Here is a 12,707-nt window from a genome sequence, read left to right as displayed (position 1 = left end):
TCAGTGATCTGCACAAAAGATATCACTTTTATTTCGCTTAAATCTTGACTGATTTTCAAATGGTTTTGTTTCTTACAAACGTTATTAATGTGGTAATAATTCTGGATGCTTTTTGGATATTTTTTAGAAAATACCATAAATATGCAATGGCATAACTACATCTCTCATGTTTAATACAAACCAAACCATTTAAAAATCGGTTGAAAATTCAGCAAGTTATGGTTATTTAAAAAGTACATACCACTACCAACACAATGTTATAGATGAGCGAGCTGCCCTGTTTCAAGATAGCCGCCATGTGCAAACATTCGACCAGAAACACAGGCGAGACATCAAGCCTTTATATTTGATATCTATGGTGTGAGGTGGCAAGATGCTGCAAGATGCATGTTGTCTCAGAAAAGAAGACATGAGCTCAGACATCTTCAAACAAGAGTACCCTCAAATCGACTATTAAGCTCAACCTTGTTGAGAGAAATTAATGAAGTGGTCATCCAAAGCTGTGCTATTTGATTATATCTGTGGGGTCACTATATTTTTATAATCACACACTTACAAGAGAATGGTAAACTGCTGTATCGATGATTATGCAGATGAATCTGTTATTTGCCAGAAGTGCCCTTATATTTGGAAGTACTGTAGTGTCCCTGGTCTCTTTGTTTGAAAAAAATTCTATGCAGTTAAAAGTAGGCTACATGATATCTCTAGTGGCCAAAGGCAATTATCTGTTTCTGTGAAAAATAGACCAAACATAAAACATAAAAGTTAGATACCCCAATTTATTTAGCTGTTTAACATGACAACAAGTATATTGTAAATGGCAGTTTAAGCTTCTGTCTAGAGAGAACATAGTCTAATAACTGAAGGGACTAACAAGGCAAACATTAATGAGAATATTATAATTGTGTGTTAAGCGTACATGCTGAAATGTATTTAAAAAATACTTTTATTAAACCATTTTACTGTCTTCTTTATTCTTTCTCTTGTCGTTCTACTTACATATGTGTATTTTGAGCCCTGATATTTGTTGGGATATTAGTGGTTTTCAGATGTTTTCAGATGTTTTCAGTCCACTGTAAAACACAAGCCGTGAAGTCCGTTAGTTTCCTCGGAATTTTTGTTTTTTGTTTATACTCCTCCGCATTAGATGGCGCTAATGTCCTGTGATTCAAATAGTCATCATGCCGCCAAAGACAAAAATAGCACCGGACAACGAAAGACTCGACTCATGATTATTCTTTCTTGAGTCCAGGCTCTGCCGGCGGGGACAACAGTGCACCAGCGACAAGTTCCCGGGAGCTTTGCGTTAGATATAACGTGTTGGTCAATCTTAAAATACAGTGACTGTACTGATTAAGTCATGGATAGTCGAAAACGTCCTAGAGTGGATTTACCATGCAACCCAACCAACAACTTCAAAACCCCAGAAAAGCGGGTGTCAGAGGTTCCACGTCGGGATGGGAGCTTCCAACAGCAAGGTGTAGATTTCAGACACTGGGATGTTGAAACCACTTGTAGTTACCTTCGTCATGAGGGACTTGGAGAATGGGAGAGCAAATTTAAAGGTGAGAGCCCCGTTTTCAGACAAGCTTGATTTCTCTTCAATTTCGAACAAGGCTAGCCTGTACAGGGTTATCTTTAGGTTAAGGTACCTGAATTTGCCATTATCGGTCAGTTCTTTTTCAAATGTGTCTCTTTAAGTAAGCTAGCTTGCATCTGTGGCATGTTACTTTGAAGAGTGTTGCACGATCTGGAATTAAGGGAACGTGAAGTCTGACAGAAAATTGTGCCTCGTGCTGGTGTTCTAGCAATATAGTATAGTACAATATAGTAAGTAAAGTTACACGTTATATATAGTTATATTTCCTAACAATGGTAATGTACGTTCTGTAGAAAATGTGTCTTTCAACCAGCTGCGTGATTGCCTTGGGAATGACCGATGGATCGACACTTTCTGTGAGGTCCCTTGGGGAAGATGCAGAGACACAACATCCAGGCAGCATAGTGTACTTTCCCAGCTGGTGATTTGCACTCTGTTGACTTGATGTAGATTTGATTTCAGGAGAAGTCTTCAGCGAAAACTCTTTTTTTTCTCTCTCTCTCTCTCTCTCTCTCTCCCCCCCCCCCCCCCCCCCCCCCCCCCCCCCCCCCAAGTTGTGGCACGGGCCAACCATCTGCACACATAGGATATCCTGCTTGGTTAAGACCAGCCAGATACCTTTCTTTCACTTTCTTTCTTTCTGTATCTGTCTCTCATCCTTCTTTGATGAGGTCATGTTGGACTATGACCCTGGTGTAATTCAGCTGACAACATGACATTAGTTAAAATCACTAATAAAACTAACAAATTGCCTCGTCAGCAGTGTGTTTCCCACACACACTGATGTGCCGTGAGGCGCTCGTTCATTTTTCCTACAGCTGGCACTGGCCCCTAATAAGTTGTCCAACCAGATGAAACGATCTTCATTACCTGATGAAATGATCTGAACACATTTTTATGTGCCCAAATTGTTTCTCTGCAGAGCAAGAAATTACAGGGGTGGGGTTGCGCTACCTCACAGAGTCTCATCTGAAGGAGATTGGAATTGGGTGAGTATGGCTGCGATCAGAAATGACGTGCCTTGTTCAGACTGGACTAGAACACATTACTCTTGACTAGATTTCCTCATCTAGACTGCTACAAAGTGGGCTGGATTGAGATGAATGGGACTGGGTGAAAGCTTTTGTCACTGTGATACTGGTTCCTCTTTTAGGCCTCTGGGGAAACGCTTGCAGATTATCCACAGCCTGCAGAAACTATGGCACATCACAGACGTGCCTATGAAGGTATGTTGGGGACATCTGCAATGTATTGTGTGGCACCAGTGACGTTCACTATAATTTCAGTATTTTTATGAATTATGTGTATTGGCTATGTTGCCATATAATTATAAGCTGCCATGCCAGCAGCCACCAATTAAAAGCTTGAGTAACACGCGATACGTAACACTGTATTACACCCTCATTCCAAATGTCAACACTCTCTTTTAATGACTCTCTCTTTCTCTCTTTGACTGACTCACACTTGTTTTTAGATTCAGTGGCATGTCGATTTATGTATGCTTCCCTGAACTCTCTCTTTCTTTCTCTCTCTCTCTCTCTCTCTCTCTCTCTCTCTCTCTCTCTCTCTGAGTCAAGTAGTGTTTGCATGTAACCCAGGACTGTCTTGTCTCCCCCAGGTTTTCAACGACCCCATCCACGGCCACATTGAGATACATCCCCTCCTGATGCACTTCATAGACACTCCTCAGTTCCAGAGGCTTCGCCACATCAAGCAGCTGGGTGGGGCCTACCTGGTTTTCCCAGGGGCATCCCACAACCGCTTCGAACACTCTCTCGGGTGTGTGTGTGTGTGTGTGTGTGTGTGTGTGTGTGTGTGTGTGTGTGTGTGTGTGTGTGTGTGTGTGTGTGTGTGTGTGTGAGAGAGAAAGATGAAAAAGGGATAAACATGAGGAGGACTAAAGTGAAAAGCCTGGTCTCTTGACCTACTTGGTGTTCCCTTTGGTGTCCCATAACCATTTTGAACACTCTGTTGGGTATGTGTTTGTGAGAGAAAGAGAGAGAGAGAGAGAGAGAAAGAAAGAGAGGGAGAGATAGAGCAGATGGCCGATAGTAGTAAAGAGTCTGGTCTCCTCTGCTGCTTTGTCCAGATGTAACATTGCAGACAGCATTAATAACTCCCATAGAAATTCAGGTGTTTGCACTAGATGCTGCTAAACTGAAACTCAAAGCAGTATGTCCCCCAGCTCAGACCATATCTGTGTGGCCTTGAGAGCAACCCAGCACTACATGTTTGGTTCTAAAGGAGAAACTACAAGGCAGTCATTTCAGGATTAACTGGATAAAATGCTCTTCTTGTGTTGTTTTGTGAGTGGATTTTCTTCCGTGGAGATATGACATTGTGTATGTATCCTACAGGGTCGGGTATCTGGCTGGTAAGCTGGTCCAAGCCCTTAATGAACGGCAACCTGAGCTACTCATAACAAGGCAGGATATCCTGTGTGTGCAGATTGCAGGCCTGTGCCACGACTTGGGTAAGTGTGTCACAAGGGTGCTCGGGACAGATGCTTTGCAGGTTTTTACTCAGAGTTTGTTGGATAAGGGGGCGTTTTTCATGTTGAGGAAGTAGGAGGATTGGGTGGGGATTCAGCCAACGTCTACCTTAAAGCTAGGATACAGTCTTTATTTCACTGATATTCAGTTTCGACAGTCAGTGCTAGGACATTCATGTACTATTTACCCTGAAAATATCTGTTTTTGTTTTTAAAAACGTGTATGCAGGACATGGGCCGTTCTCTCACATGTACGATGGAATGTTCATCCCCAAAGTTCGCCCAGGGTACAAGTGGAAGGTAAAGGAATGCATCCAGAAGGTCTTCCTTCATCTGATTAGAACAAATTGCTGACAACACCAAGGTCATATGTTTTGTTGCTAGGACATGCACATGCGCGCACACACACACACACACACGCACACACACACACACGCGCACACACACACACGCGCACACACACACACACGCGCACACGCACACAAGCACACACACACACACACACACACACACACACACACACACACACACACACACTGATAATCCAGTACTATAAGGTCCCCACCCAGCTGCTAGATGAGTGAATGTAATGTGATGGGAGCAAGTGTTCTCTGGCCTTGGGCTTCTGGTATGTTAATGAGGGCAGTCTCCTTGGCAACAACATGTTGATACAGATCTGAAGTTACCAGTCAGGTTCAGAATACCTGAGAACTGAGTTTAGATGCTGTTTAGGCTATCTAGAACACCTGGTAAAAGTGTTGAAAACTGTTTGCAGTTGTCACCTGACATGAGGACCTTTGCAACACATGTGACTTTAGGACTCCTCTTTGGATGGAAGCAGAAAATACCTGCAAAAGCACTGCCAATGTTTGACACGTTTTATGTTACCTACTACGCACACAAATACACTGGATTGAAATAAAGTACAGTACTGGTCCTTCTCCAATCGTTAAGCAGAGGGTGTGAGTGACTGGGTCCTCCTCCAATCGTTAAGGAGAGGGTGTGAGTGACTGGGTCCTCCTCCAATCCTTAAGGAGAGGATGTGAGTGACTGGGTCCTCCTCCAATCATTAAGGAGAGGGTGTCAGTGACTTGGCACGTCACCAGTACCAGGCACGTCTGACACAGGAATCCACAGGGGAAAGGGTCAGTTGATTAACTACGTTTTATCACCACTTCTGGTGAAGGCATCTGGAAAGATAAGCACACGTATAGGGCCATAAAAGTAACTGCGTATGTGTGTGTGTGTCTTTGCTGTCTTAACTTCCCCTTTTTGTGTGTGTGTGTGTGTGTGTGTGTGCCCTCTGCAGCATGAGAAGGCCTCTGCGCAGATGTTTGACCACCTGGTGAAGGAGAATAAACTGGAGGCGGTGATGCAGGAACATGGCCTGACCCTCCCCGATGACCTGGTGTTCATTAAGGAACAGATCGCCGGACCCCCAGAGGGCCCAACTGCGCCTCGCCACGGACAGGCCCCTGTGAGTTACCATGGCAACACTGTCCGAAAGAGGAGGGAAGAGAACAAAGGGGCGAGAAATAGTAGTGTGTTCAAAAAAATCCAATTTGTTCTGATGTGTGTGTGTGTGTGTGTTTGTGTGTGTGTGTGTGTTTGTGTGTGTGTTGTTTCCTGAAGTGGCCCTACAAAGGCAGGCCTGAGGAGAAGTCCTTCCTGTATGAGATTGTGGCCAACAAAAGGAATGGCATCGATGTGGACAAGTGGGACTACTTTGCGAGGTTCGGCAGCCTGTTAGGCAGTCATTGTCTTCTAATCTGTGCTTTTAAAGATAAAATGCCATTTTGCTCCAGGTGCTTAGTCATAAAGTTATTAAGTTTCTCTGTCTGTAGCTCAGACCATCTCTTTCTTCTCTTCGGGAATTCCTGGCCCAGAATATGTATCTGGCTCCATTGAACTAGTGCTCCAATTAACTGATATTATGACGTGTATGTGTGTGTGTATGTGCTCACAGGGACTGTTACCACCTTGGCATCCAGAACAACTTTGATTACCATCGCTTCCTGAGGTTCGCTCGCGTGTGTGAGGTCAAGGGGAAGAAGCACATTTGCACCAGAGAAAAGGTTCCTGTTTTTCTCACTTCCTGTTTTCAAGGTTCCTTGCAGTTAGATGTCACTGAACAGCAGATCAGATAGGTTTACATACATTCTAGTTCCCAACCATAGGTGTTGGGTATCAGACCAAATGTTGCTTTCTATAAGCTTCAATTTCTAAATCGACTGTTTTACAATTTCTTTAGACTAGGGATGCACCGATCCGCTTTTTTCACCTCCGATACCGATACCGATATCTGAGGTTTAGTATCGGCTGATACCGATCCGATACCGATATTAAAAAAACAGCGCGAAAGTATGGTAACTGTGTGTATGTGTGTGACCACACGTGCGAGAGGGAGAAAAGAGGAGTGCATGACATGAGATCTTGGTGCATTTTTTGCTCATTTGCTACTTAACATCATGTCTAGTCATCACTATCAATTCATAACATAGGATAAAAATAATCACAAATAATGTACGTTCTAACTAGGGCTAGTGTTCATATTAGTTAGCAATCATATATCCGCTAGCGTCAACTTTTACGTTACATTGTAGAGGCTCAACATGGTGACCTGTTAATGCATTTCCTGGTTCTACTCTGTTAAAAGACCCACAATTACCAAAACTGTATTCTTTATCTCTCTTTAATGTGCATTCATCAATTTCCATTACATGACGATGCATGTGATCGTACACATGTGTGTGCCTGCAATGAGAATGGGGACTGCACTGAATTACTTTAGCATGCGTTATTGCTACACGATAACAATAACACAACTAACATTACTCGATACATATAATTGTGGACATTACACTAGGCAACATTAATCTCATTCATAGCTCATCCAGTCAAAATCTTAACAGGATGAACTCATCTTTATTACAGCGAATCAACATCAGAACATAACTAAATCTCCGCTTAGCATGCTAATCGCTACTAATAGCAACCTGCACTCATAATACTCTACCTATCACAGTCGTAACTTCATGAAACCCCTTACATTCATTATGTACGCACACAATGCCTCACATACATGTCGAAAAATGATGATTTAAGCATTGGAAATGTATAAGGCACAACTACTTTGCCACTGATGGGCGACGAACTGAACTTCTCACTATTCAATTTCACCGAACTTAAATGAGCAGACAGCGTTGCTTGGCAACGTCACTATCAACAGATAGTTTTTCATACACGTTAACGTGCAGGAAGGCTTTTGATGGCTGTTCTCTGGATTGTCCGCCATCGCGCCACCCTAAATCTTTGAATGTGCGTGTTTCAATATAACAGTCCGTTTAAAACAATGATACCGGAGCATGATATGAATTAAACAAAGCCTCGATGTAAATACATAAAATAAACATAAAAAAAAATAAAAAAAAATAAATAATAATTTTTTAAATATGGATCGGCCCATTGTCACCGATACCCTATCTAGAAATTTCTTCAATATCGGTACCGATACCGATACAAATATCGGATCGGTGCATCCCTACTTTAGACTAGATAATTCTAAAGAGTAAATCCTTACCCTGAAAACTTTTTCTACTTAAAGGCACCCAGTGCAACTTTCGAGGCTTAAAAATAAACATTCAATTTCTAGTCTTTTTTACACGTAGTAAGTTTCAATAACTCCATACCATTACATACCGACATTCAAGCAGCAAAGATGAGACGTCGTTGTGTGGTGAGAACTGATAGAAAATCGATAACAACAACAATCGCCGCCATTTTCTTTATTTTTGGGTAACCTACAATAAATAAAGCAGGTTCCAGTCAATGGAAAAATGGCTTCTCCCCACCGGCGATTGTTGTTGTTTACGATTTTCTATCAGTTCTCACCACACAACGACGTCTCATCTTTGCTCATTGAATGTCGATATGTAATGGTATGGAGTTATTGAAAGTTACTACGTGCAAAAAAGACTAGAAATTGAATGTTTATTTTTCATTGAATGTTTACATAAAGTTGCACTGGGTGCCTTTAAGGAAGTTGGTTTTTGGTGAGTGTTAGCACAGTGGCCTGGCTTTTGTTGGGCAGTCCACAAACAGCTAGACTGTATCAATTGACTCTGTGTACGGACTTACCCTCTATTGATGTATGTCGATGTGGCATGGCTTTATATGTGAGAATCCTGTATCCTGTTTTCTAGCAACACAATGGCTCTCAGGATTTAATTCCTGTTGATATTTGTATTAATCCGCTTACTGTATTGTTCTTGTGCAGGAGGTAGGGAACCTGTATGACATGTTCCACACGCGGAGCTGCCTTCATCGCAGAGCATACCAGCACAAGGTCGGCAACATCATTGAAACCATGTAAGTGGTAGAAAAAATTGCATGTTACCACTGCCAGTGGGTACAGTGGTCAAATCACTGATTAGGAATATGACTTATTTCAAACAGGCGATAGCCAAGTGCATTCATCCAAGGTTGAAACAACTTCTAATCTCAGTCTTCTTGTGTTGCATCACTTGGTCAGGATTACAGAGGCCCTGGTGAAGGCAGACCCCCACATTCAGATCCAGGGCTCAGGAGGGAAGATGTTCACTCTCTCCACAGCCATAGATGACATGGAGGCCTACACTAAACTCACAGGTAAGATGCCGGCCAAAGGGCCACCTGTTAGGCACTGGCTCGCTACAAATGTTTGTTTTTCTTGAGGTGAGCTGGTTTGTGTGTGCATGTGTACAAATATTTGTACAGTGCTTAGATTCTCTTTGCTGTCTTAACTTCCCCTTTTTGTGTGTGTGTGTGTGTGTGTGTGTGTGTGTGTGTGTGTGTGTCAGACCACATCTTTCTGCAGATCCTCTACTCGTCCTCTGATGAGTTGGCGGGAGCTCGGGAGATCCTCCAGAACATCATCTGCCGGCGCCTGTATAAGTGTGTGGGTCAGACCAGCCCCACTACCCACGTGGACGTGTCCCAGGTAAGTTCTCACACACACACAACGTTGAAGACGTTTATAACCCTAGATGATGACAAATTGGTATTCTGGGAGAGGCACAATAGTCATGGCATACACTTGTATAGGTGTAAACTGCATTCTTGTCTTGTGGGGAGTGAAGACATGTCAAGCTACGCTGTGCCTGTCGCTAGTCACTGCGTCAGTGGAGCTGGCAGACCCGAGTATGGCTTATCAGGGCATTAAAGGCAGACATTGAGGCATGTATGTGGTCAGAGAGAGGGATACAAAAAAAAACACCAAACCCAGCCAGAGAAGTGCCAAATGAATGGCAGGAGGTGATAAGGACGAGATGAGTCTAATGCCAGGAAATGCTTTTAGAGGTTCGGGGAAATAACCTCACAACTAGAGGCAGCGTAGACTGAATCTGCACACTAAGTCCTACCCAGCCCAAATACCATCAACGTTATTGCATAGAGAAGAAGGCACACTACTACCCACACAAATATGCCTGTTAATATTTTAGATTAGCTGAAGCCAATGTCACACAGCAGAACATCATCTTCCTTGGGCTGGTCCCAAGTGCCAGTCTTGATTTAACAACTTGATGAGAAGCAACTCCGTCATAAAGACTTGTGCGCTATCTCTTATAGGCTTTTCTGCTCTTCTCGCTAGTTATCTTGCCCAATTCAATCGTTCTATCTCAGCAGTGACAGTGTTGATCATTTTGTCGTATGAAAAGCATCATGAAAGGATCTCCTTGTGGTGATGTTCCTGCCTCACACACACCACTTCCTGTCTTGTTCAGAGTCCAGTCCAGCCCTCCTCTGTTTGAATGGGCTGTTGCTGCAATTTCTGTGTTAATATGACCTCATCAGTTTGTTCCCTTGGCCAGCCTGCTGCCTGGTCCCTGCCCACGCATTCCTCTCATGTTGGGTCAGATGCTGGTGGTTCACAGCCAGACCGTCAACTGAATAAATACAAAACTAAGGCAAATGCATTATAAGCCAGAGGACTAAAGCTTTTGGACTAAAACTAGTAATCAACCTACCTAACGCCCAGCACAGTTGGCGCTGGTAGAGTGCTTGCTGGCATGCCAACATGTGTCTTATGGTGATATGTAGTTGCCGGTGTTGTGCTATGTATGCTACCAGTGCAAGTTGCCTATAAAACGTGGTTCTAAAAGTGGCAAATTGTTGCATACAGTCGATTTAATACGGGCTGCTTTTTTAATGTAGACGTACCATGTAGTGCTGGATATAAAAAAATATATTGGACTAAAGTTGTATGAATATTTATAATATATGGTATAAAATATAATATTGTATAATAATAAAAATAAATATTTTTCTCATGCATAGATTGGACAATTGTGTCTGTGTGTGCTGTCCAATTCCTGTTTGTGCTAAGTGGCAGTGATTTCTATGAATATCTGCAGGGCCATTTTTATTTTTACTTCCTCACGAGTTGTGTATCATGCTTCACTCAATTTCAATGCTATTTACTGTATTCGTGTATTGTCATTATGTCGACATTTCATTTTAGTTTTTTTCACTCATTATAGTCTTTGTTATTGGTTCAGTGTCCAACGATCATACGCAGATCATTCAGCTGTCCGATTATTTTTGTCCATATAGTGTACATACTGGAAAATGTTAAAAACGTGTGTGTGTGTGTGTGTGTGTGTGTGTGTGTGTGTGTGTGTGTGTGTGTGTGTGTGTGTGTGTGTGTTTCTGTGGCCTTCTCAGGATAAGCTGCTGGAGTGGGCTAAAGAAGTAGCCAGTTCCAAACCCAGTGGTGAAGATGAGGTCTTAAAGAGCGAGGACTTCGTTGTCAATGTAAGCAAACGCTCCATCGCTCTTTCCTCTTTGGAGTCACTCTGAGCCGGCAGCGTGCTGCTAACATGAACCTTCTACTTTTGCTCCTGCAGGTCATCTCCTTGGACTACGGCATGAAGGGTAAGAACCCCATCAACAGCGTCCACTTCTACTGCAAAAACGACCCGACCAAGGCCATCAAGATCCGCAGGAATCAGGTTAATTGTTTAATTGTGCCTTGTGATGTACCCTCCAAGTGATTTCTTCTCTAAATATGCCTTTTAATGTGGGTACCGTGTGTGTGTCTGTCTGTCTGTCTGTCTGTCTGTCTGTCTGTCTCTGTCTGTCTGTCTGTCTGTGTCTATATATGTGTGCATGTCTGTCTGTCTGTCTGTCTGTCTGTCTCTGTCTGAGTGTGTTTACTCTGAACCATGTGCTTCCGTCCCTAAAGCATGAGGAAACGGGTCATTTCTGTTTCTTCAAGTGTCTCTTATGTCGTGTAATGTTAAGATGTCTGTTGTGTTGCCGTGCCAACCCCTGACAGGTGTCCCAGCTGCTGCCTGAGAAGTTTGCGGAGCAGCTGATCCGCGTGCACTGCAAGCGAACGGACGAGCGCAGTCTGGAGGCCGCCAAGAAGTACTTTGTGCAATGGTGCATGGACAACAACTTCACCAAGCCTCAGGTGCAGCCAGACACACGCAGACACACGAAACATTTGTACACATGCACACACACACTCCTTTGCTCAAGCCTCACCCTGCTCCCACATGCCCCACTCCGCCAACCCTTTCCCCAGCGCACCGCCTCACACTCTGAACTCACCCCATCCACTCTTGTCCATTCTTCTCAGTTATGATCTGATGTGAAGTCATTTGGCTCCATAACTCCTGTGTTGAGAGCAGTGTTGTGCACTGACAGTAGGCTGGGTGGCACCGTGCAGAACTGGTAAATGCTTACATGGTTTTTACCCACTAAATTGCCTTGACCCTTATCGATCCTTGTCAAACTCGATCATGGATCTAATTAACTGATTGATTGGGGTGTCAGGGGAGTGGAGCGGTCAAGGCCTGTTTTTTTTTCTTTTTAAAATGCTTTGTAAGGACATGATCCCTTTGTTGTGAAAAACCTAAATGTTTTTTACCCGTCGTCTTAAGTAATGGTAAAGGTGCGGTATTTAACAAACTCTTCTACCCAAAGGAACTTGCATTGGCATCCTGCAGGGACTGAGGTGCAAACTCAGGTGGATCACTAAGTGGAGGAAACTAACGGTCTGTGTCTTTCTCTGGTTTCATGTTCAGGATGGTGACGTGACTGCACCTGAACTGACCCCTCTGAAGGCGAGCTGGGCCAGCAATGACCGCGATGATGATGATGATGATGACGACGACGATGAAGATGAGGAATCTGAGGGTAACAGTCATCCAGCCAGGGCAGCACACAGCACACCACAGAGCAGCAGTCTGAAGGCCAAAAGCAAGCTTTTCCCATAGTGGAAGAGAAAAAGGGAGGGCACCATCATCGCTGTGGTGTTCAGGAGGACTGCTACTCAGTTTGTCCACAAGGTGGCAGCAAAGTGCATAGATGGCAGAGCCTTTACAGGAGAACTTCAATGGCTGGGGGGGCTCTGACAGCTTTTTCTCCCTATCCCCAGAACTGCTCTTGGCTTCGAGTATTTATAGTGGAGTATGAAGCAGTCTTTTGTCCACATCAGGCTTTTATTTTTGTTGATTTCCTTATGCGTTTTATTTCTTTTATTAGTCTTTAGTCTTATCAATATACTTCTAAGGGGCATTTTTTCTTGGTGGGAGAAAAGTAAAGTAGTTGGTTAAAACAAACTGGTAAAGC

At 43.4% G+C, this 12,707-nt stretch overlaps 1 protein-coding gene across 1 annotated transcript; it reads left to right on the top strand.

Moving 5' to 3' along the window:
* The first annotated feature begins 1,226 nt into the window (after positions 1–1,226).
* Positions 1,227–12,661, top strand: LOC308377830 (deoxynucleoside triphosphate triphosphohydrolase SAMHD1-like). Its single transcript, XM_080854586.1, has 16 exons — positions 1,227–1,565; positions 2,523–2,589; positions 2,754–2,826; positions 3,219–3,379; positions 3,958–4,073; positions 4,321–4,391; positions 5,401–5,568; positions 5,724–5,824; positions 6,058–6,166; positions 8,368–8,459; positions 8,623–8,738; positions 8,930–9,069; positions 10,794–10,883; positions 10,976–11,080; positions 11,407–11,544; positions 12,161–12,661. Exons 1-16 carry the CDS (start codon positions 1,361–1,363, stop codon positions 12,350–12,352), a joined length of 1,944 nt encoding a protein of 647 aa, XP_080710712.1. The 5' UTR covers positions 1,227–1,360; the 3' UTR covers positions 12,353–12,661.
* The last annotated feature ends 46 nt before the right edge of the window (positions 12,662–12,707 follow it).

The sequence above is a fragment of the Sprattus sprattus genome (assembly GCF_963457725.1).
Source record: "Sprattus sprattus genome assembly, chromosome: 16".
NCBI lineage: Eukaryota > Metazoa > Chordata > Actinopteri > Clupeiformes > Clupeidae > Sprattus > Sprattus sprattus.
This window is presented reverse-complemented; position numbering and strand designations above follow the sequence as displayed.